The sequence below is a fragment of the Lynx canadensis genome, chromosome E2 (genome assembly GCF_007474595.2).
Source record: "Lynx canadensis isolate LIC74 chromosome E2, mLynCan4.pri.v2, whole genome shotgun sequence".
Taxonomy (NCBI): Eukaryota; Metazoa; Chordata; class Mammalia; order Carnivora; family Felidae; genus Lynx; species Lynx canadensis.
Genome location: NC_044317.1, coordinates 52,848,201 through 52,873,615, shown reverse-complemented (window position 1 = coordinate 52,873,615; position 25,415 = coordinate 52,848,201). Strand labels below are relative to the sequence as shown.

Sequence of the window (25,415 nt, the reverse complement as noted above, 5' to 3'; positions counted from 1 at the left end):
CTCAGATTCTTTATTATCCCAAGTAGGCAAAATAAAAAAATAAATAAGATAAATACCAAATAACCCAATAAATAAAGAGGAGGCCCCACAGCAAACAGCCCGTGGCTTCAGGAAGCGTAGCTGGGACTTCGGCCCTGGGAAGGCCCCACCATGCTCAGAGGGTCCGAGGAGCCCACGTCCGGGGGCTCGGGGGCCAGGATCCCTGGAGGCTCCGGGGGTGCCGGAAGCAGGCCTGGCAGCGGCAGGAAACGGGCAGGTGCCCGGGGGGCCGAGTCCCGGTATGGGGAGTTGTGGGGGGGCAGGCGGAGTGGGAGCCCGAGGGTCTCCGAGTGGTAGATGTTGTATCCGTCCTCCAGAAGCAGTTCCCGGAAGCTGCAGGCTGCGGGGTCAAAGCGGAGCTGAGGGGACAAGAGCGGACGTCGGAGATACGGGATTCCTCTGCACCTTCCTGCTGCAGGACCCAGGAGTCCCGGCCCCCAGCCCCTCCTCCGGGACACAGGCAACAGAAGCAGGCTCTCCCTTTACCCCTGGGCAGTCCTGCAAGGCCTACCTCCCTGGCTTCACTTCACAGAGACCAATATTCCAGCCCGGGGACCAGTCAAGGCTCTCTGAGTCCAGACGGAGGCGTCTGGCTTCCACCCAAGGGGTCATGGTCACTTTACAGGCCATGGGTCCCCTGAGCAGCCCTGTGCCCGGCGTGAAGCAGGCAGCTAGGAGCCCATGCGGCCCAGCAGGGGTCACAGGTCACAGGACTCAGGCGCTCCGTCCTTCACGGGCCTCGTGACTCGGAGCTGGTGTGTCCCTGCCCGAGCCTCAGTTTCCCCTTGTGCACAAATGATGAGGTCAGCTCCCGCGTGCAGGGGAGGTGGCGAGGCGGGGGGGCCACGCAGGGAGCACAGAACCAAGCCCGGCTCAGGCCCAAGGTGCGAGAGGTGGAACCCTGGGTGGTGAAGGTGATACGGAGGGGGGAGCACGAGGAGGGGGGGCGATCCCAGAAACTCACCGATCCATACAGTGTCCCATCTGGGCCCTGGCACAGGAACCGGGACGTTTTGACCCCCAAGATTTGAATTACTCCCGGCTTCAGGGCTTTTAGCTCCAAGAGACCTGAGAGGAGAGAGTGGTCAGGGGCTCAGAGGACCTCTGCCCAGGCCCGTCTCTCTCAGACCCAGGGGTCTGGGCCCCCCAGCCCCTGCTCCCTCAGACCAGGCTCTGTCTATGCACTCACTCTCAGGGCTCCGGCGAGCGGTCCCCACCACTGTGCCATCAGCCTTGATCTCGAGGTGGACCTCTGTCTCCTGGGCGTCGTCCGTGTAGAGGAACCGCTGTCGAACTTGGCCCCCGAATTGGAGGAGGGGGCTGGAGTCAGGGATAGGGTGTGCCTGGCAGGCTTCCGGGAAAAGGACCCCCAGCATCATCAAGACCCACAGTCCCAGGTGCTGGGACCCGGCCTCGTCCCAGCCCATCACTGGCTCACGTCCTCAGGTGAGATCCGGGGTCTGGGGCTTGAGGAGCCGAATGGTCTGGATTCTGTCTCGTATCCCGGTTGTCTGGGACAGGAGATTCACGGATTGCACCTTAGTGAGCCTCAACGCCTGGGTCTTCGTGTCCGCGGATTTCCAGCTGACAGAATACCCCGGTCTCTTAGAATGGATGCAGGCACTCCAAAATTTATATCCAGACAGACCCGCCCAATCACCTTCCCCACACCTGACCCATGATATTTGACCCACTTGGCAAGAGCTAGGATTCCACCGTGGCCAGATCAGCCTGAGCCAGATGATGCAACCGGGGTGGGGGGGGGGAGTCCTTCCCGCTGGGGCCCTGGACTCCCGGGTCTGAGGAATCAGAGGGACCGGGACCTGCTGACTGGGACTTGGCTGAAAGGGGCTGGGGGAAGAGAGGGCTGGGGGCCTGGAAAACCGCCTCCCTGGCTGATCGACGGACACCGTGCCCCATAACCGGGATTGCGGCATCCTGCCTGAATTTCTGTGGGTTTCTGGGGGGGGGGGTGCGGGCAGAGAGGGTGTCACACACACACGGACGTTCCTCGATCATCAGGAGAGCAGCAAAAGCCACGTGACCAAAAGCCTCTCGCCTCAACCTCACCAACCCCAGCCCAGAGGTTCCTCGGGCACCTAATGAGCCTCTCCTCCCTGATGCAATCCTGGGACCTCTTTCACCAGAGTAGCTACCCCAGGCCCAGAAAGGTGTTCTCAAAATAGCCTGGGGTGGGGAGGGCGGGTGGAGGGTGAAAGTCTGACTCAGCGCCTCTGGGGTGGGGGTGGGGGGGGGCAGAGCCAGGCTCTGGAGGGAGGAAGTGAGAGACCAGAGCCCAAAGGGAATGTGGGGGGGGGGGGTGGTTTCCTGGAAACTGTAGGACAGAGACCGGACACCCTCCAGTGCGGAGGTCTGAACGTCTCCAGCAGAGGAGGGGGCTGGGGCTGGAAATTCTGGGTCTGTGGAAGGAGGGGCTTGGGTCTGGAGACATCACGGTCCACCCTCTGGAGAGGGGAGTCAAATTCCTGGGTCTTTAGCTTTGATTTATTGAATGACAATGATCACACGGCTCCAGCCCAAGGAAGTGGGGGGGGGGGCGGAACCGCCCGGTCAATGGAAGCGGCTTCAGGTATACACCGCGGAACCGAGGCCCTGGACCCCCAACCTGGGGCCCCAGCCTCCCGGTGAGGCTGGGCATGACAGGCCCGCTTCCCCTCCTGCTTTCTCCTCCTCGCCCTCGGGGAGACGCTGCCCCCGGGACGCGCCCGTCTGGAGAGGAGCCGTCGGACCCCGGATCGTACGATTCCTCAAAAGGAGAGGCTCAGCAGTTCGCAGGTGCACCGTGCGGAGACGGGGAATCAGCGGCCCCCGGTGTGCGCGGGGACACCCTTTCGGGCCGGAGGCGCCCACGTTCGGGACCCTGAGAGCCGGAGGAGGTTTCCATCGGCTCCTGGAGCGGGCCTGGCAAACAGGTTCTGCCTCCCCACCGGGAGGACCCGGCAGAGGGCGGAGGATCTTCGCCCCCGCCCGGGCCTGGTGTCTGCGCCCTCCCCGGCGGCTGGGGCGTGGCCGGGCTCGGAGCACCCAGACACTCTGGGCGGCCCTTCGGCCCAGGCTCGGGAGAAGGGGGAGAAGTCGATGGACCCGAATACCTGGGTCCGGCATTGCGGCTGGGCGCCGGGTCTCCATGCTGTGGAGGCTGGCCCGGGAGAGCCCGCCCGCGGGCCGGGGCCGAGGAGGAGGGGGCCGGGCGCGGGTCCCCGGGGCTGGGGAGGGCGGGGGGGGGGGTGGGCGGGGGTTACCGGCTTAGCCTGGGGCGCCGGGGCGGGGGCGGGGCTCCGCCTCCGACCTACCTGCCCAGGTCGGGAGGGGCGGAGGCTGGGAGTCTCGGAACCGCGCCCATCTCCTTCCTCCCTCCCCCGAGCCCTAGGAGCCAGTCGGGGGAGGCGGCATGGAGGGGAGGGCTGCCGAGCCCAGGATCCCGGAGTCCCGGGTTCCGGGGGCGGCCGGATGTGGGCTGCACCTGCGGTCGGCGCGCTCCAGCCTCTCTAAGCCCCCTGTGGCTCTGTCACCCGCCAGGAGCTCAGGTGAGTGGGACCGGAGATGCCTGGGACCCAGGAATCGGGGCCTTCGGTCCCAGGAGGCGCAGCCCCAACCGCTAGCCCCGTAGGACCCCAGGAGTCTCCACCCACCCCCCCAACTCCTGCTCGTCCAGAGGCCGAGATCCCTCATCCAGTCCCCGACCTCCAGCCTCTCGTGTTCCACCTGGCCTGTCTCTTCCCGTCACCCCCACGGTGGAGTCCTCACCCTCCCTCCACCAGGCCCACCCCAGAGAGGAGTGGGTGGCACATCACCCAACTAAAGTGGGACTTCCCGGCCCGGAGAGCCAGATTCCAAGATGCGGATGTGGCAGGCCGGCTCCGAGACCCATTGCTATCTTGGAAACACCAGTTTTCGACATTCGCCGTCCCCATCCCTGCAGTTCCAAGCGCCCACCTCCCTCCCCTCCCTCAGATCCAGGCCCCTGATCCCCTTTCCCTGGGACCCAGGAGTCTCAAGCCTTGGTTTCCTCGTTCCCCCAGGCCCCTGCCCACGGACACTTCCTCCTGGGGCTCCGGGGCCCCGCTAATTCACCTTTCCTCCCGTGCAGCCATGTGGGCCCCCAGCCAACGGCAGCTCTGTGTGGCTTTCCTGCTAGTGTGTGTCCTTTCAGCCACCTTGTTCCTCTACGTCCACCAAGACCTCTTTCCCAACGGCCTGGCCCTGACGGCCCTGTGTCCAGGCCGCCGCCCGGTGCCATCCCCCGTGGCCATCCTCTGCCTGGCCCCCAACACCTCCGCATGCCTCAAGCCCCCTGCCTCCCTCTCGGGAACCTGGACCATCCACCCAGACGGCCGGTTCGGTAACCAGATGGGGCAGTACGCCACGCTCCTGGCCCTGGCCCAGCTCAACAGTCGCCGGGCCTTCATCCTGCCCGCCATGCACGCCGCCCTGGCCCCCGTGTTCCGCATCACCCTGCCGGTGCTGGCGCCCGAGGTGGACAGCCGCACGCCCTGGCGGGAGCTGGAGCTCCACGACTGGATGTCCCGGGAGTACGCCCGCCTGAGGGACCCCTTGCTGAAGCTCACCGGCTTTCCCTGCTCCTGGACCTTCTTCCACCACCTCCGGGAGCAGATCCGCAGGGAATTCACGCTGCACGACCACCTTCGGCGAGAGGCCCAGGGTCTGCTGAGCCGGCTCCGCCTGGGCCCCACCGGGGACCGCCCTCGCACCTTCGTGGGTGTCCACGTGCGCCGCGGGGACTACCTGCGGGTCATGCCCCACCGCTGGAAGGGGGTGGTAGGCGACCGCGCTTACCTCCGGCAGGCTATGGACTGGTTCCGGGCACGGCACGAAGACCCCGTCTTTGTGGTCACCAGCAACGGCATGGAGTGGTGCCGGGAAAACATGGACACGTCCCGTGGGGATGTGATCTTTGCCGGCGACGGGCAGGAGGGCTCGCCGGGGAGGGACTTCGCGCTGCTCACGCAGTGCAACCACACCATCATGACCATTGGCACTTTTGGCTTCTGGGCCGCCTACCTGACCGGTGGGGACACCGTCTACCTGGCCAACTTCACCCTGCCCGACTCCAACTTCCTGAAGATCTTTAAGCCCGAGGCTGCCTTCTTGCCCGAGTGGGTGGGCATTAATGCAGACTTGTCTCCCCTCCGCTCGTTGGCTGGGCCTTGAGCAGCGGGGAGACTTTCTGGAATAGCTCGGGCCAGCGTTCTGGGTCTCCGGAGGCCTAGCGGCTTCCGGAGAAGCTTGTGGTAGCCCCGTAGCAGGCGGGCACCCATTTCTAGAGTAATCTTAGTTGGCTAGACTTGGAGAAAGAGGACTTGGAGAAAGAGAAACCTCGGGGCTTTCTGTAACTGCCTGGACGTTCTGGAACCAGGAGGGGATCTTTTCCTGAGGCCTGGCAATGTCCAGAGAGGCTCACGTCAGTTCTGGAAGGCAATGCCTTACCCACTGTTCCCAGCACGGATCCAGGGTACTTCTGGATGGCTTCACCCCAAAAACGGAGAACTCCCCCCCCACCCCTTCTTTTTTTTTTTTTTTTAATTTTTTTTCAACGTTTTTATTTATTTTTGGGACAGAGAGAGACAGAGCATGAACGGGGGAGGGGCAGAGAGAGAGGGAGACACAGAATCGGAAACAGGCTCCAGGCTCCGAGCCATCAGCCCGGAGCCCGACGCGGGGCTCGAACTCACGGACCGCGAGATCGTGACCTGGCTGAAGTCGGACGCTTAACCGACTGCGCCACCCAGGCGCCCCTCCCCCCACCCCTTCTAATGTTGCCTCTGGTCTTTTCTAGAAGAGAAGGACAATCCTCAGGACTGAAAGAACTTAGGGGTAGTTCACAGCAAGCACTCATCCACTCCCCTGCTGTGTTTCTGGAGTGGTTCTAGGATGAGGTTCTGGAATTCTAGGAGGATCTCAGGAAGGGACACTCAGAAGTTCAACACCTCAGCCACTGACAGAAAGACTGGCAGAACACAAAGTATCTGTCCTGTGAGGTGGGAAATCTGTCCAACCTCTCAGCCTCTGAGAAAAAGAAAGACAAAGGCCCGTTTTTGAAATTTAAAAAGAAAAAAAATATGTTTCTTAATGTTTATTTTTGAGACAGAGACAGAGACAGAGCGTGAGCAGGGGAGGGGCAGAGAGAGAGGGAGACACAGAACCGGAAGCGGGCTCCCGGCTCCGAGCTGTCGGCACAGAGCCCGACTCGGGCTCGAACTCGCAGATCTAGAGATCATGACCTGAGCTGAAGCCGGGGGCTTAACTGACTGAGCCACCCAGGTGCCCCTTGAATTTTTTTTTTATATGTTTATTTTTGAGACAGAGGCAGAGAGCAAGCAGGGGAGGGGCAGAGAGAGGGAGAGGGAGACACAGAATCTGAAACAGGCTCCAGGCTCTGAGCTGTCAGCACAGAGCCCGACGCGGGACTCGAACTCACGGACCTCGAGATCGTGACCTGAGCCGAAGTCAGACACTTAACCGACTGAGCCACCCAGGCGCCCCAGAGACTCTATTTTGAGCAGATAGACTAAAACGTGGGACTGTTCCTCCACAGGTGGGGGAGAGGTATGGATGCTGAAATACAGCAGCTCCTGGAGGAAAGCCTTCCAGAAACCTAGAGACTTTTTTTTTTTTTTTTTTTTTTGGTCAAAAACTGCCAAAGACAGGCACTTTACAAGTTGGCTCTGAGTTAAGGTTACCTTTCTTCTCAATTAAGAAAGTTTCCTTCTCTGCAGCTGGGCTGTTGGATGTAACGGGATCGATTTTCTGGAATTCGGCCAGCATAAATAAACGTCATGAATGTTTCTTTTTTTTTTATAAAAAAAATTTTTTTTCAGCGTTTATTTATTTTTGAGACAGAGAGAGACAGAGCATGAACGGGGGAGGGGCAGAGAGAGAGGGAGACACAGAATCGGAAACAGGCTCCAGGCTCCGAGCCATCAGCCCAGAGCCCGACGCGGGGCTCGAACTCCCGGACCGCGAGATCGTGACCCGGCTGAAGTCGGACGCTCAACCGACTGCGCCACCCAGGCGCCCCATGAATGTTTCTTTTGGGCTTGCAGAAAGCTACAGGTATGGGGACCCTTGCCAACCTGGGCTTCCTCTGATTTCACAGAACCACTAAACCCGGTTTCGGGCTTCAAAGGCTCTGTAGGCGCCTGCGTGGCTTAGTCAGTTCAGCCTTCGACTCTGGCTCAGGTCATGATCTCGCGGCTCGTGAGTTTGGGCCCCAGTGGGGTTCTGTGCTCACGGCTCAGAGCCTGGAGCCTGCTTCGGATTCTGCGTCTCCCTCTCTCGCTGTCCCCACCCCTCCACCCCCGCTCGACCTCTCTTTCTCTCTCTCAAAAATAAATAAACACTCGGGGCGCCTGGGTGGCGCAGTCGGTTAAGCGTCCGACTTCAGCCAGGTCACGATCTCGTGGTCCGTGAGTTCGAGCCCCGCGTCGGGCTCTGGGCTGATGGCTCGGAGCCTGGAGCCTGTTTCCGATTCTGTGTCTCCCTCTCTCTCTGACCCTCCCCCGTTCATGCTCTGTCTCTCTCTGTCCCAAAAATAAATAAACGTTGAAAAAAAAAATTAAAAAATAAAAAAAATAAATAAACACTAAAAAAAGAATGAAAGGATCTGAAGGTCTGGAAGTATACGGGACCCGGGCTGGCCTGAAACCCAGGCCAGAGCACAAGGTCTGGCCGAGGAGGATGGGACTCTTGACTCAGATTCCAGGACCCCCTTGGTGCTTTTTTGTAGGGGATGAAGGTACCTAGCTTTATTACTGACAACTCTAATCGCATCCCCTACCTACCCAGAAGAATCCAAGCCCCCTTTTTTTTAGTCTTCTCAGGGGGTTTTGAGGGATCATTCACTATTCAGCTGCCACAGGTGGGAGAGAGGGAGGTATGAATTAAAAGTCCACACCACCAAATCCTGTCTCTGCAGGTGTTGTGGAGTCCACTGTGTGTGTGTGTGTGTGTGTGTGTGTGTGTGTGTGTAAGGGGAAATCCAGAACTGCTCACGTCTAGGGGCAGGCTTGTGTGAGTCGCGGTTCCTGTTTTGTTTTGTTTTAATGTTTATTCATTTTTGAAAGACAGAGAGAGGCAGAGCATAAGCAGGGGTGGGGCGGAGAGAGAGGGGGACACAGAATCCGAAGGAGGGTCCAGGCTCGGAGCTGTCAGCACAGAGCCCAACGCGGGGCTTGAACTCATGAACGGTGAGATCATGACCTGAGCCGAAGCCGGACGCTCAACCCACTGAGCCACCCAGGCGCCCCGCGGTTCCAGTTTTTATGGTGGTTTGATTCAATGATGTAGAAAAGGAGAGAGAGACCTTCCAGGACCCATAGGTCTGAGCCCCAAGTTCTTAGTATTGGCTCTAGGCCTCTTTCTTCTGGAACCCTGGCATCCAGCCCCTCAGCTACGGAGAGAAGGAGGAGGAGGGAGTGAGTAAAGTGTGGAACTCTGGCCAGGGAGACACCCCAGGGCCTCCTGGGAGTCGTAGTCCTGCGGCTAGAAAGGGCCACTTCCCAGTTCCGTGGCTTGACGCCAAATATTCCAAAAGATCCCAGGCATCTAGCCGAAGCCTGGGCTCAGAAACTCAGGGACGAGAGGAGACTGAAGGCCAGATGCCCTCGCCTGAGCTGACCAGATGAAACTTCTAGTCTGAGAAGGAGGCCTCTTGGCGATTGCCTGGAACCATAGGCGGAGCCTTCCTTTGTTGCCGTCCAATCGGACTCAGAGTTGGGTTTGTGGGCGGGGCCAAGGAAACTCCTGGGCGTGTCTCCAGGGAAGTCGCGCCCCCACGTCCGAAGCTAGAACGGGGAGGCTGTGGGAATTCCTTGTAGATCGGGGGAAACGGTGACTCGGACTCCAGTCACAAAGCTCTCCACATCACGTGACCGACCTCACCTTCGCTCCAGAAACGTCCTCAATTTTAGCCGTGGCAAATAAAGTGGAAGGACGTGACCTGCTCGTCCCCTCTAAAGGCCCTCGGCCTGGATTGGGCCCTTCAGCGAACTCTAGTATTCCAGGGTGCAACATTCAAGGTCAAGGTCGGGCAGCGGCTGTCTAGGGTGCAGCGGGACTCTGGACTCCTCGGTTTCCTAACCGAGAAGGGGGAGCCCTGCAAATTGGGGGGCCTTACTCTCGGGGAAGGGGTTCTTTCCCGTTACTGATCACCCCTTCCGTGTGGGGTGGGAGGACCCTCCCCGGGTTCTGTGCGGGCTGAGCGCTGTGGCCGCAATGGGTCCCCAAGTAGCCCTCCTGGTGGCGGCGCTAGCCGGCTGCCTGCTTCCTGCCGGGGGCTGTGTCATATGTGATCAGAGGGTCGTGGCGGCTCTGGACGCCTTGGAAAAGGAATACCTGCCTACCCACATGGCGCGCGAGCGTCAGAGACAAGTGATGGAAACGATAAGACAAACCGTGAGAAATTTCTGGGACCTGCCATATTTAGAGGATGCCTTTATGGGCGTTATAGGTGAGGGCAGGGTAGAGCGTGGGAACCCCGGGTCGTGGAAAAAGAGGAGTCTGGTGCTAGGATTCCTGGGAGCAGGGACGGGGCGCGGGGAGGGAGGGAAGGGCCGGAGCCAGAGTCTACTGGGTTCGTGATGGAGAGGGCTGAGATGCAGATGCCAGGGCTTTCCGAGCGCTAGGAAATACTGTGTTCTCCTACCCCTTACCCTGCAATTTTATGTACAAAACTACAACTCCCAGAAGGCAACAGACAGGCAATCCTTTACAGCCCTAGCCTTGCCCAATAGCCACATGGGCATTGTAGTTTTTAACACTAGCTGAGCCAATGGGACCACAAGGCTTCGAATCTGAGGTTCTATCTCCCCTCCCCGCATCCCCCGTGTCCCTCCAGATGAGGCCACGATGGAAACGTCAGTGTTGGGTTTTCTGAGGAGTATGACACTTATCACAAACAGTGACATAGCAGGTAAATGGCAGAGTGGCCAGGGGAGGGGCTTCGGAATCCTTTGGCTCTGGAGCCAAACTGCCTAGGTTCAAACACCGGCCCTGTCATCCCCTGGCTGTGTGGCCTTTAGGGAGGGATATCACAGCTTTGTCACCTCCGAACTGGGTCATAACGGTGCCTGCACCCAGGCCAGTGACTTAGCCCAGTGGCCAGCATGGTTAAGTGGTCATTCAATTTCACTGCCCCTCCCGGAGATGGCCCCAACCTGGAACGCCAGCCTCTTCAGACGGGTACCTGTACCTCCTCCTGGGGTGGGTGGGAGGAGGGGTCGCCCTCTGTCACCCTGCTCTTTCCCAGATGACACTTTCGTGAAGGAGTTCTCCTGGATGTTGACTCTGGAAAAGGCAGCCTTTCAGCGCAATGTTGCTCGGTTCCAAAGAGAGGGTGAGGGAAGATGGGTTCCCTCAGGGACCACAGCCCCTTCCTCCACCAGTCCCGGGGTCCCCGTCCCCAGTCCTCTGCTTCTCTATGTCCAGCCCCTCACCTCTCCCAACAGCGTCCTCCCTCCAACCCAAGAGCCCAAACCCCAACCTATTCCTTCTCCCCCTCTCTCGTGTCCTTTAACTTAGAAATCTCATCACTTTTTTTTTTTTTTCTTCCTTCTGAGGCAGATTTCTGTCCCAACAAATGTGGTGAGTCCAGATTAGGGAAGCTGGTTTTCTATCCCCCATTCTGGCCCCGGTTAATACCCAGCCTTTCTCCTCCTGCTTTGGGTCTCGATGGTTCTTCCTTCCCCACGTCTGAGAGGTTCCTGGTCCCCAGTAGTCCTTCTGCACAGCGGACTTCCTGGACAGCGGGTCCTATTCCATGTGGGCTCCTCACAGAGCCCGGTTAGGTCCCTCTTCCGGCAGGTCTGCCTTCTAGCCCCGCCCCTTGGGCTGACCTCTCGGGATTAGGCGCTGGGCCCCGCCCCAGCCCTTGACCCTGCCCTCTCCTTTTAGTCTCTTCTATCAGGATAAATGCAACCTTGATCCTGCCCCTTCAGGTATGATGTTGCAGCCTCTGATCTGGTGCAGTAATTGTAAAAAGCAGCTTCACGTTTGTCGAAAGTCCACAGATTGCGGTGGTGAGAGAGCTGGGGCCAGCTGGAGGAGGTGGGGGTTGACTCAAGAGGGGCGGAGCCAGAGGAGAGCCGGGGTCTAGAGAGGCCAAAGAAAGGAGCCGGCCCACCAGAAAAGTGGGGGCCAAGACCAAGTGCGAGGGAGTTGAGGGAGAACCAAGATGCATCCCACCGTAACCGCCTGTCCCCAGTGCGCCAAATCAACGTCCACGAAAAGGAAGACTTGGTCCTGGACTGTGAGCTCAACTGGCATAAATTATCTCAAGGCCTGACCTATTACAGCTTTTACAGGGTGGGCCCTTCAACCCCATCAACCCCAAGTCCATTAGGCTTGGTTGAGTGCCCACCCCGGTATCCACAAGCTTGTTCCCACAATCCCCATGACCCATGACCTACCAGGTTTGACTTCTACGGGTCCCCGGGGACCCCATGCCCTTACCAGTAACCCTAGACTCCCATCTCCCCCACTGAGATCCCGTGATGCTCTCACACCTGTACTTCCCCAAACCCTGAACTCCCCAGGCCTCTGTGACCCCTTGAGCTTGGGTCTAGGTTTGGGGGAGCAATTCTGAGACCTTGGTGTACAAGGGGAAACAGCCCACCCTGACCAAGCCCCTGGTGGGGCCAGAGGATGCAGGTGACTACCGCTGTGAGTTGGGCACTGTGAGATCCCTCCCAGCCACGGTCATCCATTTTAAAGTCACAGGTCAGAGCTGGGGAGTCGACGGAAGTGTGGGAATCAGGGTCCTGGGGTTAGGGGACAGTCAGCTTGGGGCATGGCCTATGGGGCAAAACTTCCTGTCGGGGTGTCATTTCAGGCCACGGGGGTGTGGCCACCCGCCACGGTGGCCGGGGTCCAGGCAGAAAGGGTCGCGATTGTCTCCTCCAAGGCCCGGGTCTTGGGGGAAGGTTGGAGGGGAGGGAGCTTGCCTGGGCCACGGGGGACCTTGGTGGCCTCCCAAGGCTGCTCTTTCTCTCTCCTCTATCAGTGTTGCCTCAGAGAATCATAGAGGAGACACCGACATCAAACTTTGAAACCGAGGAGCAGCTGTCCCCAACCCTCCAGCCTTCAGAGTACCCTAAGCCCGAGAAGGTGCTGAGAAGCCTTCTGGCAGGGCTGCTGATCTGGGGCTTTGTGGTGCTGATCATCAGCTTTGTCACCGCGTGAGCCAACCCTGATGAAGGCGGGGCACGAACAGAGGGACGGGGTCTCCAAATCCCAATGCAGGAGGGGGTCCTTTAAGGGAGAGGCCTTAGAAAATGGTAGCGATGATCCAGCCTGGGTCATTGCTGGAATAAGACCAAATATAGGGAGGCGAGGAGGGCTATCCCTCAAGACCTAACCTGGTTCCACTATCTGCCCCCCGCCCTCCCCCAGCGTGCTTTGCTTTCTGCCTGGGAACGTGATGGATTCCATAAAGTCCTGGTTCCTCACAAACAGAGTAGCCGCCCTGCAGAGCCAGGTTCCGAAGGTACCGAAAGGAAACGACACAGCACCAAGTCACAAATAAAGATTTATCTGGTTGCCTAAATACCGGATTCATTTCCTCGGGTCTGATCCTCATTTTGGCTTTCCGAGAGGAGAGGTCTGGGGCTCGCCTCCTGTCCTAGAAGGAGAGCCCGGGAACCCGGGTCCCTTGGTCATGGCAGGGCCCCCCGGCTGAGATGCAATTCCCCAATCGAGGAGTGGGGAAGGGCCAGCCCTACCCAGATCTCCTCCCCCAGCCTCGCCCCCTCACAGGACGCCCCCTCCCCGCTCTTCCAGCCCAGTTTCCTCTGGCCTTTTCCTGTCCCCCAGCCAGGGCTGGGAGCCGGGGCAGAGGGGTCAAGAACCAACCCGGGTCAACGAAGACAGGGCGCCGAGGTGCTGGTGGGACCCGAAGCAGAGTAAGAACCGCGGGACCAGGGGTCCACACCCCTCCTGCATCAGACCCAAGAGCCGGTCCCCAGCCATCTTCCACGCCAGTTCCCAGGAGTTAAGCTCCCATCCTTCTCCTCCACCCAGACTCATTACTCTGACCCCAGCCCCCTCCACCCCAACGCGACCGCACAAGGGCCTCATCTGGGAAGATGAGATGAAAGTTCTAGTCAGAGAGGGGTCGGTCTGCGAGATCCTGGAACAATAGGCGGGGCCTCCCTTTGTTGCCGCCCAATCAGACTCAGAGTTGGGTTTGTGGGCGGGGCCAAGGAAACTCGCCCAGAGTGTCACTAGAGAAGTCGGCGCCCCAAGGAGAAAGGAAGAAGAGGGACTCTGTGGGATTGAGGCGACCTTCGAGTCTGACTCCAGTCATAAAGCTCTCCACGTCACGTGACCAACCTCACCCTCGATCCACAACACCCTCAATTTTAGCCGTGGCAAATAGAGTGGAAGGACGTGGCCTGCTCGTCCCCTCCAAAGGCCCCCAGCTTGGATTGGGCCCTTCAGCGAACCCTAGTATTCCAGGGTGCAACATTCAAGGTCAAGGTCGGGCAGCGGCTGTCTAGGGTGCATCGGGACTCCGGACTCCTCGGTTTCCTAACCGAAAAGGGGGAGCCCTGCAAACTGGGGGGTCTTAATCTCGGGGAAGGGGTTCTTTCCGGTCAGCGATCACCCCTTCCGTGTGGGGTGGGCGGACCCTCCCCGGGGTTCTGCTGGGGCTGAGCGCCCTGGGGAAATGGGTCCCCAAGTTGCCCTCCTGGTGGTGGCGCTAGCCGGCTGCCTGCTTCCTGCCCGGAGCTGTGTCACGTGTGATCGAAGGGTCGTGGCCGCGCTGGACGCCTTGGAAAAGGAATACCTGCCTACCCACCTGGCGCCCGAGCGTCACAGAGAAGTGATGGAAAAGATAAGACAAACCGTGAGGGATTTCCGGGACTTGCCGGATTTAGAGGATACCTTTCTGGGGGTTATCGGTGAGGGCAGGGTAGAGAGTGCGAATCCAGGGGTGGAGGGAAAAGAGGGGTCTGCGTTCTAGGATTGTTGCGGGAGCGGGCAGGAGGGAAGGAAGCGAAAGACTGGAGGGAGACTGTACTGGGTTCGTGAATGGAGAAGGCTGGGATGCAGATTCCAGGCCTTCCCCAGGGCAGACCAATACACTGTTCCCCTAGTCCTTACGTGGCAATTTTACGTGGGAAAAAAAAATACAACTCCCAGAAGGCAACGGGCGTGCCAGCCATTTACAGCCCTGGGCTGGTCCAGTAGCCTCACGGGTATTGTAGTTTTTAACACCCGCTGAGCCAAGAGACCTCAAGGCTCGGGATCTGAGGTTCTAGCTCCCCTCCCCGCATCCTCTGTGTCCCTCCAGATGAGGCCACAATGGAAACGTCAGTCTTGAGTTTTCTGCGGAGTGTGAGACTTATCAGAAACAGTGATGTAGCAGGTAAATCCACATAGGGGCCAAGGGAGGGGCTCCAGAAACTTTTCGAGAAATGATTGTTGGTGAGGACGGGTCTGGTAGTCGCTCTGGAGCCCACCTGCCTCGGTTCAAATTCCGGGCCGGTCATCCCCTAGCTCTGTGGCCTGTAGGGAGGGGCTTTGCAACTTTGTCACCTCTCAAATGGGTCCTAACGGTGCCTGCAGGCCAGGGGCCGCTTAGCTCAGTGGCCAGCATTGTTAAGTGGTCATTCAATTTCATTGTCCCTCCCTGAGGTGGCCCCAACGCGGAATGCCAATCTCTTCACACAGAAGGAACTTCCTGTATCTCCTCCTGCGGTGGGCGGGGGAGGGGTACCACTCTATGTCACCCTGCTCCTTCCCAGATGACACTTTCGTGAAGGAGTTCTCCTGGATGTTGACTCTGGAAAAGGCAGCCTTTCGTGGCTACGTCACTCGATTCCAAAGAGAGGGTGAGGGAAGATGGCTTCTGTCAGGGACCACAGCCCCTTCCCTCAACAGGCCCAGGGACCCTGTCCCCAGCCCCCTGCTTTCTATGTCCAACCACTCACCTCTCCCGACCCGGTCCTCCCTTGGACCCAGAGATTCAGACACCCGGGTCCTTCTTCCCTCCAACCCAAGAGCCCAAACCCAACCTATTCCTGCCCCCCCCATCCCCTTTAACAGGAATCTGATAATTCTCTTTTCTTCCTTCTGAGGCAGATTTCTGTCCCAACAAATGTGGTGAGTCCGGATTATGGGAACTGGTTTTCTATCCTTCATCCTTGCCGCGTGAATACCCAGCCTTTCTCCTCCGGCTTTGGGTCTCGGTGGTTCTTCCTTCCCCACGTCTGAGAGGTTCCTGGTCCCCAGTAGTCCTTCTGCACAGCGGACTTCCTGGGCAACGGGTCCTATTCTCTGGGCGCTCTTTCCTGAGACTGGTTACACCCCTCTTCAGGGAGGACTGCCTTCTGGCCCCGCCCCTTGGGCTGACCTCTAGGGATTAGGCGCCTGCCTCCGCCCCCGACCTTGGCCCTGCCTTTAGCCTCGCCTCTCAGGGCGAATACAGCCTGGATCCTGTCCCTTCAGGTACAATGTTGCAGCTTCTGATCTGGTGCAGTAACTGTAAAAAGCAGCTTCACGTTTGTCGAAAATACAGAGATTGTGGGGGTGAGAGAGCGGGGGCCAGCCGCAGGGGTTGGCCCAAGAGGGGCGGAGCCAGAGGAGAGACGTGGCCTAGAGAGGGCGGGGACTGGAGCGGAGGGTGGAGACAGAAAGGGGGGCTTAGACAAAGTGGGTGGCACGGGCGGGAGGGCAGGAAACCTCGAAGAGGTGTCCCACCGTAAATCCTGTCCCCAGTGCGCCAAATCAACGTCCATGAAACGGAAGACCTGATCCTGGACTGTGAGCTCGACTGGCATAAATTATCTCAAGGCCTGACCTATTACAGCTTTTACAGGGTGGGCCCTTCAACCCCAAGTCCATAAGGCTTGTGTGAGCGCCGACCCCCTCATCCACAAGCTTGTTGCCACAATCCCCATGACCCATGACCCACCAGGTTTGACTTCTAGGGATCCCCGGGGACCCCATGCCCTTACCAGTGACCCTGGACTCCCATCTCCCCCACTGAGAGCCCGTGATGCCCTCACACCTGTACTGCCCCAAACCCTGAATTCCCCAGGCCTCTGTGACCCCTTGAGCTTGGGTCTAGGTTTGGGGGAGCAATTCTGAGACCTTGGTGTCCGAGGGGAAACGGCCCACCCTGATCAAGCGACTGGTGAGGCCAGAGGATGCGGGTAACTACCGCTGCGAGTTGGGCACTGAGCGATCCGGCCCAGCCACGGTCATCCATTTTGAAGTCACAGGTCAGAGCTGGGGAGTCGACAGACGTATGGGACTCAGGGTCCTGGGTTTGGGGGGCAGTCAGCTTCAGCCAGCGACCTGGGGGGCCTAACTTTCTGTCGGGGTGTGGTTCCAGGCCAAGGGGGGGTGGCTTCCTGCCCAGGGTGCGGCCACCTCTCACAGTGGCCTGGCTTCAGGCAGTGAGGGGCGTGCTTATCTCCTGGGAGGCCTGGGTCCTGGGGAAGGGTGGCGTGGACAGAGCTTGCCTGGGCCGCCACCACCGGCCCTCCCAGGACTGCTCCTTCTCTCTCCTCTGTCAGTGTTGCCCAAAAGAGTCATTGGGGAGATCCCGAAATCAAAGCCCGGGACCCAGTATCAGCGGTTTGGATCCCTCAAGCCGTCAGAGTGTCTGAATCCCAAGGACGTGCTGAGAGGCTTTCTGTTCGAGATGCTGATCTGGGGCTTTGTGTTTCTGCTCCTCGGCTTTGCCACCTCGTGAGCCGCCTCCCGGAGAAGGCAGGGCTTGGGGCGAGGGGCGCGGTCTCCGACGTCCTAACGTAGGAGGGGGTGTTAGGGGGAGGGGCTTAGAAAAGAGGGGCGTGCTTACCCAGGGCGGCGAAGCTTGGGTCATAGAAAAGGATCAGATATAGGGAGGCTGGGAGGGGTGTCCCTCACTCAGGACCTAATCTGCTTACACGATTGCACCCCACCCTTCCCCAGCGTACTTTGCTTTAGGTCTGGGGCCCTGATCGATTCGGTCAAGTCCTGGGTCCGTACCGACAAGGCAGCAGCCCCCGAGGACCAGGGTCCACAAAGTCGGCTGTCACAGACCCAGCTATCACAGAGCCAGGTGTCACAGACCCAGCTTCCCAAGGTACCGAACGAAGAAAAGGCCACAGCACCAAGGCTTAAATAAAGATTTATCTGGTTGCCTAAATATCGGATTCATTTTGTCCGGTCAGATTCTCAGTTTTGGCTTCCCGAGAGGAGAGCTCTGGGGCGGGTCTCCTGTCCTAGAAGGAGAGACTGGGAACCCGGGTCCCTTCGGCGTGGCAGGGCCACCTGGCTGAGATGCACTTCCAGAATCAAGGAGTGATTCCCGAATCAAGCGCCAGCCCTACCCAGATCTCCTCCCCCAGGCCCGCCCCCTCACATGACAACCCGTCCACACTCTTCCAGTGGGTTTCCACTGCCTTTTCCTGTCCCCCACCCAGTGCTGGGAGCCGGGGCAGAGGCGAAGGCTGAATAGGAACAGTGGGGTCTGAACTAACCAGGCCGACGGAGCCAGGGCGCCGGGTGCTGTTGGGACCTGAAGCAGGGACCCGGGGGTCCACACGCCTCCTCCACCAGACCCAAGAGCAAGTCCCCAGCCATCTTCCACGCCAGTTCCCAGGAGCTAAGCTCCCATCTTTCTCCTCCACCGAGACTCTTTAGTCTGACCCCACCCCCTCCACCCCAACGCGACCACACGGGGGCCTCATCTGGGAGGAACCAGAAAAAAGTTCTAGTAGAGAGGGGGCGGAGGGCGTTATCCTGGAACTATAGGCGGAGCCTCCCTTTGTTGCCGTCCAATCAGACTCAGAGTTGGGCTTGTGGGCGGGGCCAAGGACACTCCTGGATTGTCTCTAGGTAAGTCCGGGGCCTGTGTGGAAAGCTAGAAGGGAAACGCTGTGGGATTTCCTTGCACATTGAGGCGATCTTCAGGTCTGACTCCAGTCATAAAGCTCTCTGCATCACGTGAGCCACCTCACCTTCGCTCCAACAACATCCTTAATTTCAGTCGTGGCGTAACAGAGCCGGAAGGACGTGGCCGGCTCGTCCCTCTGAATGCCCTCAGCCTGGATTCCGCTCTTCAGCAAACCCTAGTTGTATTCGAGGGTCAACGGACAAGTTCAAGGTCGGGCAGCGGCTGCTCAGTGTGCATCGGGACTCCGGACTCCTCGGTTTCCTAACCGAGAAGGGGGAGCCCAACAAATTGGGGGTCTTGTCTCGGGGAAAGGGTTCTTTCCCTTTAGCGATCACTTCCTCCTCCGTGTGGGGTGGGCGGACCCTCCCCATAAAGTCCAGATGGTCCTGGTGGGTTCTGCTGGGGCTGAGCGCCCTGGGGAAATGGGTCCCCAAGTTGCCCTCCTGGTGGCGGCGCTAGCCGGCTGCCTGCTTCCTGCCCGGAGCTGTGTCACGTGTGATCGAAGGGTGGTGGCCGCGCTGGACTCCTTCGATAAGGAATACCTGCCTACCCACCTGGCGCCCGAGCGTCACAGAGAAGTGATGAGAACGATAGGAGCAACCGTGGGGAATTTCACCAAACTGCCAAATTTACAGCGTTCCTTTATCGGGGTTATCGGTGAGGGCAGGGTAGAGCGTGGGAACCCTGGGTCATGGGAAACGAGGGGTCTAGTCCTAGGACTGCTAGGGGCGGGGGGGGGTACGGGGGGGGGAAGAGCTGAAGGCAGAGTCTACTGGGTTCAGGCATGGGGAAGGCTGGGATGCAGAATCCAGGCCTTGCCAGGGCTAGGAATACACTTCCCCTACGCCTTACCTTGCCATTTTGGATAAAAACTACAACTCCCAGCAGGCAACGGGCGGGCAATCGCTTTACAGCCCCATCCTTGCCCAGTGGCCACATGGGTATTGTAGTTTGTAACGCTAGCTGAGCCAAGAGAGCTTAAGGTTTGGAATCTGAGGTTCTGTCTCCCCTCCCCGCATCCCCTGTGTCCCTCCAGATGAAGCCACAATGGAAACGTCAGTCTTGAGTTTTCTGAGGAGTGTGAAATATATCACAAACCGTGGTTTAAGAGGTAAATGCACACAGATGGGCGGGGGGAGAAGCTCCAGAATCTTTGGCTCTGGAGTCAACCTGCCTAGCTTCAAATACCTGCCCAGTCATCCCCTAGCTGGGTGGCTTTGCGGGAAGGAAGTTTTCCACGTCTAAAATGGATCATAACGGTGCCTGGACACCAGCCCTCGCTTAGCTCAGTGGCCGGCGTGGTTAAGTGGTCATTCAATTTCATTGTCGCTCCCTGAGAAGTCCCCAACGGGAATTGGCGTGCCCTTCAGACAGAGACAAACTTCCTGTACCTCACTCCTGGGGTGGGGAGCGGAGGGCTCGCACTCCCTGTCACCCTGCTGCTTTCCAGATGACACTTTAGAGAAGGAGTTCTCCGAGATGTTGACTCGGGAAAAAGAAAGCTTTCAGAGCTACGTCGTTCGGTTCCAAAGAGAGGGTGAGGGAATATGGGTCCTGTACGGGACCACAGCCCCTTCCTCCACCAGTCCCAGGGTCTATGTCCCCAGCCCCTGCTTTCTACGTCCATCCCCTTACCTCTCCCGACCGCGCCCTCCCTTGGACCCAGACCTCCAGGCACCCGGGCCCTTCCTCCCTCCAACCCAAGAGCCCAAACCCCCACCTATTCCTTCTCCCCCTCTCTCATGTCCTTTAGCTTAGAAACCTGATACCGTTATTTTTTTCTTCCTTCTGAGGCAGATTTCTGTCCCAACAAATGTGGTGAGTCCAGATTATGGAAGATGGTTTTTTATCCCTCATCCTTGCCCCGTGAATACCCAGCCTTTCTCCTCCTGCTTTGGGTCTCGACGGTTCTTCCTTCCCCACGTCTGAGAGGTTCCTGGTCCCCAGTAGTCCTTCTGCACAGCGGACTTCCTGGGCGACGGGTCCTATTCCATGGGGGCTCCTCACTGAGCCCAGTTAGATCCCTCTTCATGCAGGTCTGCCTTCTAGCCCCGCCCCTTGGGCTGACCTCTAGAGATTAGATGCCTGATCCCTCCCCAGCCCTTGACCCTGCCCTCTACTTTTAGCCTCCTCTGTTAGGATAAATAGAGCCTTGATCTCTCCCCTCAGGTACGATGTTGCAGCTTCTGCTCTGGTGCCACATATGCAGAAAGCACCTTTACCTTTGTCGAAAGTCCACAGATTGCGGAGGTGAGAGGCTGGGGCCAACGGGAGGGGTTGGCGCAGGAGAGGCGGAGCCAGAGGAGAGATGGAGTCTTGACAGGGCGGAGACTGAAGCCCCGCCTGTTAGCAAAGAAGGGCCTGGACCCAGTGGGAGGGAGTGGATGGAGTGCCTGGAACCATGAGGAAGCACCCCACCATAACCCTTGTCCCCAGTGCGCCAAATCAACGTCCATGAAAAGGAAGACTTGGTCCTGGACTGTGAGCTCAACTGGCATAAATTATCTGAAGGCCTGACCAACTACAGCTTTTACAGGGTGGGACTTTCAACCCCAAGTCCATTAGGCTTGTGTGAGCGCCGACCCCTGTATCCACAAGCTTGTTCCCACAATCCCCATGACCCATGACCTACCAGGTTTGCCTTCTACGGATCCCCGGGGACCCCACGCCCTTACCAGTACACCCTGGATTCCCATCTTCCCCACTGAGATCCCGTGATGATCTCTCCTCTGTTCTCCCTAAGGCCTGAATTCCCCAGGCGTCTGTGATCTCTTGAACCTGGGTCTAGGTTTGGGGGAGCAATTCTGAGACCTTGGCGTACAAGGGGAAACGACCCACCCTGACCAAGCCCCTCGTGGGGCCAGAGGATGCAGGTACCTACCGCTGCGAGTTGGGTACTGAGCGACATGGCCCATCCACGATCATCCATTTTGAAGTCACAGGTCAGTGCTGGGGAGTCGACAGAAGTGTGGGGTTCAGTTTCGTGGGTTTTGGGTACAGCCATCTTCAGGGCGTGGCCTGCGGGTTAAAACTTCCCTGTGGGATGTGGATTCAGGCCATGGGGGTGTGGCTTCCTGTCCTGGGCGTGGCCACTGCTCACCTGGACCATGCTTCCTGCAGTTAGGGTCCTGATGATCTCCTAGAAGGCCTAGGTTTGGGGAAGGTTGGCGTGGAGATAGCTTGCCTGGGCCACGAAGGGCCCTCGGGACCCTCTCAGGTCTGCTCTTTCCCTTTCTTCCGTCAGTGTTGCCTCAAAGAATCATTGCGGAGACAACGTCCAAGTCTTCAACCTTTGTAACCCAGCCTTCAATGTTTGTAACCCGGTCATCAACCAGTGGAACCCTGGCTGAGATCTGGCATGACCTGTCCCTAACTGTCGGGAGGGCAGAGTACCCGAAGACGGAGAATAGGCTGAGAGGCCGTCTGATAGGGCTGCTGATCTGGGGCTTTGTGGTGCTGATCATTGGCATTCTCACCGTGTGAGTCGCCCACTGAAGAAGTCAGGGCTTGGAGCGAGGGGCGGGATGTCCACCGTCCAAATGGAGGGGGTTGTTCTCTTGGGGATGGGGTGGGGCTTACCTCTGCCGACTAAGTTGGGGTCATTGCGAGAATAAGATCCAATATAGGGAGGCTGAGAGGAGTGTCCCTCACTCAGGACCTAATCTGGTTCTGCTATTTGCACCCCACCCTCCCCCAGCGTCCTTTGCTTTCGGCCTGGGAAGGTGATCGATTCCATGAATACCTGGTTCTCCGCTGACAGGGCGGGTCTTCCATAGGGCTAGGTCCCAAAGAGTCAGCCTTCACAGGAGCAGGTGCCGAAGGTACCGAAGGAAAAGGCCACAGTACCGTGGCACAAATAAAGATTTATCTGGTTGTCTAAATACCGGACTCATTTCCTCTGCTCTGATCCTCACTCTTGGTTTCCGAGAGGAGAACTCTGGGGCTGGTCTCCCATCCTAGAAGGAGAGCCTGGGAACATGCGTCCCTTCATCATGACAGGGCCACCTGGCTGAGATGTAATTCCGGAATCAAGGAGTGGGGAAGGACCAGCCCTACCCAGATCTCCTCCCTCAGGCCCATCCTCTCACAGGACGCCCCCTCCCAGCTCTTCCTGCCAGGTTTGATCTTGTCTTTTCTGGATCCCCAGCCAGTACTGGGAGCCTGGGCAGAGGCAAAGGCTGAAGGGGAACAGCGGGGTCAGGAAGCAACCAGGGCCAACGGAGCCAGGGCCCTGGGGTGCTGTTGGGACCTGAAGCAGGGTAAGAACCAGGGACCCTGAAGTCCAGACCCCTCCTCCCTCAGACCTAGTGTTGAGGGAGCGTAAGTCAGGCTAAGAGCAAAATAGAAGCTAGCACTCCCCACCCCCTGGTGGGATATAGGTGACATTGCTCAGACACTCCTGAGGTACTTTGTCTTTTCTTCCTTTACTCTCATTTTAGGGGCTTTTCGCGAAGTATGGTCTTACTGGAACCCTTTTCATGTGGATTGCTCAGGCTGCAATCCTCTAGCCCATGTCTACTCTATGGGGAGGAGAAAGCCTGTCTTTTGGCTGGATGTTACTACCCTGGGTGGGGTGGTAATGAGACCCAGAAACTTGGTGCCCTCTCTTTATTCCTGTCCTCGGGCAACGTTGTCTGTCTTGTGCATGGGACAGCCACCTGTCCAAGTAGCCAAGTGGACCAACACGGCTGCCAATCTTATGATTCCCGTGTGAGGTATCTTCCTCATTGGTCTAAGGTGATCCCCTCCACATTTCTGGTCTAGCTGCTTCCAGCCTCGGAACCTCCCACGGAGAGCTGGCGGAACCACTACTCGATTGAAAGAACATTGAACCGGGGACCGTTTCTTAGGGAAGTTGGCTGTGAAGACCTTACGTGTTGGAATGTCACTTAGATCATGGTGGATTTCTGCCTTTACTGTTTTCAATCAGTGTCCTCTATTAACTGCCACTTAAATTACCAAATTGGGTCATTCCCCCTTGCAAAACTTTTCCAGTGTTTTCCACGGGCTCTAAATGACAGTTGACCGTCCTTCTCAGCAAGGCAAATTTGGTCCATACGTCAGACACCCATCTGTAGTCTGGGGGAAGCGAAGGGATGCTAACATCCCTCTTTTAGGAGCCCTTAGTCGGCTAGTCGGTGGTCATAGCGATTTCGTTCGAGGGTTGTGTCGGGTCACTTTGGCACCGGGAACCTCTGACGTTTCCTGTGCCTGGGACACCACCAGGGAGCCGGGGGGTGGGGCGGTTGTCAGGATAATAGAGGCTTTCTCTCTAGGAGAAGCATGGGAGCTCCTCCTCTGTCTCCAAGGAGTCTCCCCTGGGATGTCTTTTAACCCACTGGAAACAATTTGGATTGCAAAATTTAGGAAAGGATTGATCTCCTGTAATACTGCATGGCGTCCGTAGGATCTAGCAGATCTCTTCTGCAGTAAACAGGGCAAATGGACAGAGATACCCTAGGTCCAGGCCTTCACAGCTCTAAATCACGACCCAGACCCAAAGGCCTCTTGCAGAATGTGTTTGCCAAAGTGTATTTGGCTGGTAAACTCCCTCCTGACATATTGGATGTTTAGATAGGCCTCCTCTAAGTGAATCCAGGCTGTTGGAGGCAACACAGGCCATTTCCAACCAAGGGGACGCTGACTCTTTCTCTCTGTTCCTCCTCCTAACTGGTGTGAGGGCTTCTCCCTCATTCATTTCCTGGGTTAACGGCTACAATTGGAGGTAATTGTGATTAGTCTCCCTCGGGTCTGGGACTTTACGGAATATTCCCAAGCAGCTGCCGAAACTCCATTCATTTTAGGGAAATTCCCTATCTTCTCCAGCCTGACACGGACCGCCTAATTCTTCTTTGGTAGAAAAAACATGCCATCTGCTCATCTGTTCAAGTTGACAGGCTTGAGTACCAGGAGACCCCCCTCTCTCCGCTCTCTGGGCTTTTATCTACCTTTCGGCTTCTTGGCCAAACCTCACCCCTTCAGTCTTATCCCCCTCCTCCTGTTTCTGCACCACCTTGGGTGAGACCTACACAACTGTCTTCTATACCACCCTCAGTGCCTCAGGCACCATCGGCTCCTCCCTCAAGGTCAAGGAGCAAAGAGCACCCCCTGGGACCACCCACTTCAGGTTTCCCCACCAGTGTCCCAAGTCTAAAAAATTGACAATGGGGAACATATTGTCTTGTAAGTGGATACCGGTGGAACTTATTTGGTGTTTAAACTAATTTAAGTTTGTTGATTTAATTTAATTAAGATATACATGTCTTTAGGGTTATCAGCATTAAATATGAAACTTATTCTATCTAGGTTTACTAAAGGTCAAATAAGCTCATGTTGGGGGCGTCTGAATGCTTCACTCAGTTGAGTGTCCGACTTTGGCTCACGTCATGATCTCACGGTTCGTGGGTTCGAGCCCCATGTGGGGCTCTGTGCTGACAGCTTGGGGCCTGGAGCCTGTGTGTCCCTCTCTCTCTGCTCCTCCCCTGTTCATGCTCTGTCTCTCTTTCTCTCTCTCAAAATAAATGAACATTAAAAAAAAAAAGTACACTGGTATAAAGTTGAAATTCTGCTTTTCTCTCTGTTCAAAGTCAAAGTTTTCTTGGATTGCTGGTCTGCCCTTGATAAGAAAATGCAAACAAAGAGTTTTTTTCTCTTTGGGAAAAAAACCAAAGCTTTAGGGTTCCTCTTTCATCAAGTCTTTAATTACTTAGTTAAAACTTCTCAGTGTTAAAGGAGCTAAGTTTTGCTAACAACTGTATAACCTTACATGTTTGCCTTTGGGATCTCTTGTTGCCATCCTGGTTAAATAAATAATGTAAAGTTTGACGATTTGTAATGATCTGTAATCCTATTTCGGATGTGCTTTGTAGCTTACTGAGGTTTTAGCCAACTTTCCCGCATTTAAATCATAAATGAAGTGGGTTTTTTTTTTGTTTTTTGTTTTTTGTTTTTACCAATTAGGCATTTTCTGGCATATTAAGTTACTCTGGAACCACTTTCCAACAAATAATGGTATTGCATGGGTAAATGCTAGAACCGTTCAAATATATATGTGATTCCTAAACTTTTAATGTTTTGGTATAGGGTCTTCCTTTGGTACTCTGACTATCAAAGTATTATGTGTCTTTGAACACTGGATGACCTTGCTAACTGCATCATAATGAACTCTCATATCATATGGTGAACATGTCCATTTCTGACATTCTGTCATTTATAGTTGTGGTTCTGATACTCATCTTCAAGGAGATTAATAAAAAGGATTTTTAGGACAAAGAGAGATATTTGACATCTCCAAGATGAATACTTAAATGGGTGAGAAGCTGCCTTCAAACTGGACAAGAATTAGGAACAGTGGACTAAATGAAGTGAGGAAGAGGTTCGAGTTTTGTGACTCTCGTTGGACATATTGCCGGTCCTTTAATGTTTGCTCTTCCAGATGAAGGGAACT

General features: G+C 57.0%; 5 protein-coding genes across 7 annotated transcripts; 4 read left to right on the top strand and 1 right to left on the bottom strand.

Annotated features, from left to right (window-relative positions):
* Positions 1-1,640, bottom strand: FGF21 (fibroblast growth factor 21). 2 transcript variants are annotated; one of them, XM_030298966.1, is made up of 3 exons: positions 1,229-1,640; positions 1,004-1,107; positions 1-398 (listed from the first exon to the last, which is right to left on the bottom strand). In XM_030298966.1, exons 1-3 carry the CDS (start codon positions 1,464-1,466, stop codon positions 108-110), a joined length of 633 nt encoding a protein of 210 aa, XP_030154826.1. In that variant the 5' UTR covers positions 1,467-1,640; the 3' UTR covers positions 1-107. The 2 variants fall into 2 exon arrangements, with proteins under 2 accessions (XP_030154826.1, XP_030154827.1); XM_030298967.1 differs by having other exon boundaries at positions 91-379.
* A 1,721-nt stretch (positions 1,641-3,361) lies between these two features.
* Positions 3,362-5,607, top strand: FUT1 (fucosyltransferase 1 (H blood group)). The gene is made up of 2 exons (XM_030299704.1): positions 3,362-3,587; positions 4,151-5,607. Exons 1-2 carry the CDS (start codon positions 3,452-3,454, stop codon positions 5,230-5,232), a joined length of 1,218 nt encoding a protein of 405 aa, XP_030155564.1. The 5' UTR covers positions 3,362-3,451; the 3' UTR covers positions 5,233-5,607.
* A 3,246-nt stretch (positions 5,608-8,853) lies between these two features.
* LOC115502880 (izumo sperm-egg fusion protein 1-like) lies at positions 8,854-12,622 on the top strand. Its single transcript, XM_030298692.1, has 9 exons — positions 8,854-9,529; positions 9,917-9,991; positions 10,328-10,414; positions 10,642-10,662; positions 11,016-11,096; positions 11,282-11,382; positions 11,643-11,796; positions 12,080-12,254; positions 12,469-12,622. Exons 1-9 carry the CDS (start codon positions 9,295-9,297, stop codon positions 12,599-12,601), a joined length of 1,062 nt encoding a protein of 353 aa, XP_030154552.1. The 5' UTR covers positions 8,854-9,294; the 3' UTR covers positions 12,602-12,622.
* A 633-nt stretch (positions 12,623-13,255) lies between these two features.
* LOC115502876 (izumo sperm-egg fusion protein 1-like) lies at positions 13,256-17,218 on the top strand. Its single transcript, XM_030298689.1, has 9 exons — positions 13,256-13,979; positions 14,372-14,446; positions 14,826-14,912; positions 15,163-15,183; positions 15,529-15,609; positions 15,799-15,899; positions 16,151-16,304; positions 16,602-16,776; positions 17,002-17,218. Exons 1-9 carry the CDS (start codon positions 13,745-13,747, stop codon positions 17,195-17,197), a joined length of 1,125 nt encoding a protein of 374 aa, XP_030154549.1. The 5' UTR covers positions 13,256-13,744; the 3' UTR covers positions 17,198-17,218.
* Positions 17,219-17,903: 685 nt separating this feature from the next.
* LOC115502878 (izumo sperm-egg fusion protein 1-like) lies at positions 17,904-21,851 on the top strand. 2 transcript variants are annotated; one of them, XM_032591396.1, is made up of 9 exons: positions 17,904-18,625; positions 19,005-19,079; positions 19,419-19,505; positions 19,766-19,786; positions 20,138-20,218; positions 20,405-20,505; positions 20,757-20,910; positions 21,213-21,447; positions 21,666-21,851. In XM_032591396.1, exons 1-9 carry the CDS (start codon positions 18,349-18,351, stop codon positions 21,742-21,744), a joined length of 1,110 nt encoding a protein of 369 aa, XP_032447287.1. In that variant the 5' UTR covers positions 17,904-18,348; the 3' UTR covers positions 21,745-21,851. The 2 variants fall into 2 exon arrangements, with proteins under 2 accessions (XP_032447287.1, XP_032447288.1); XM_032591397.1 differs by lacking the exons at positions 19,419-19,505; positions 19,766-19,786.
* The last annotated feature ends 3,564 nt before the right edge of the window (positions 21,852-25,415 follow it).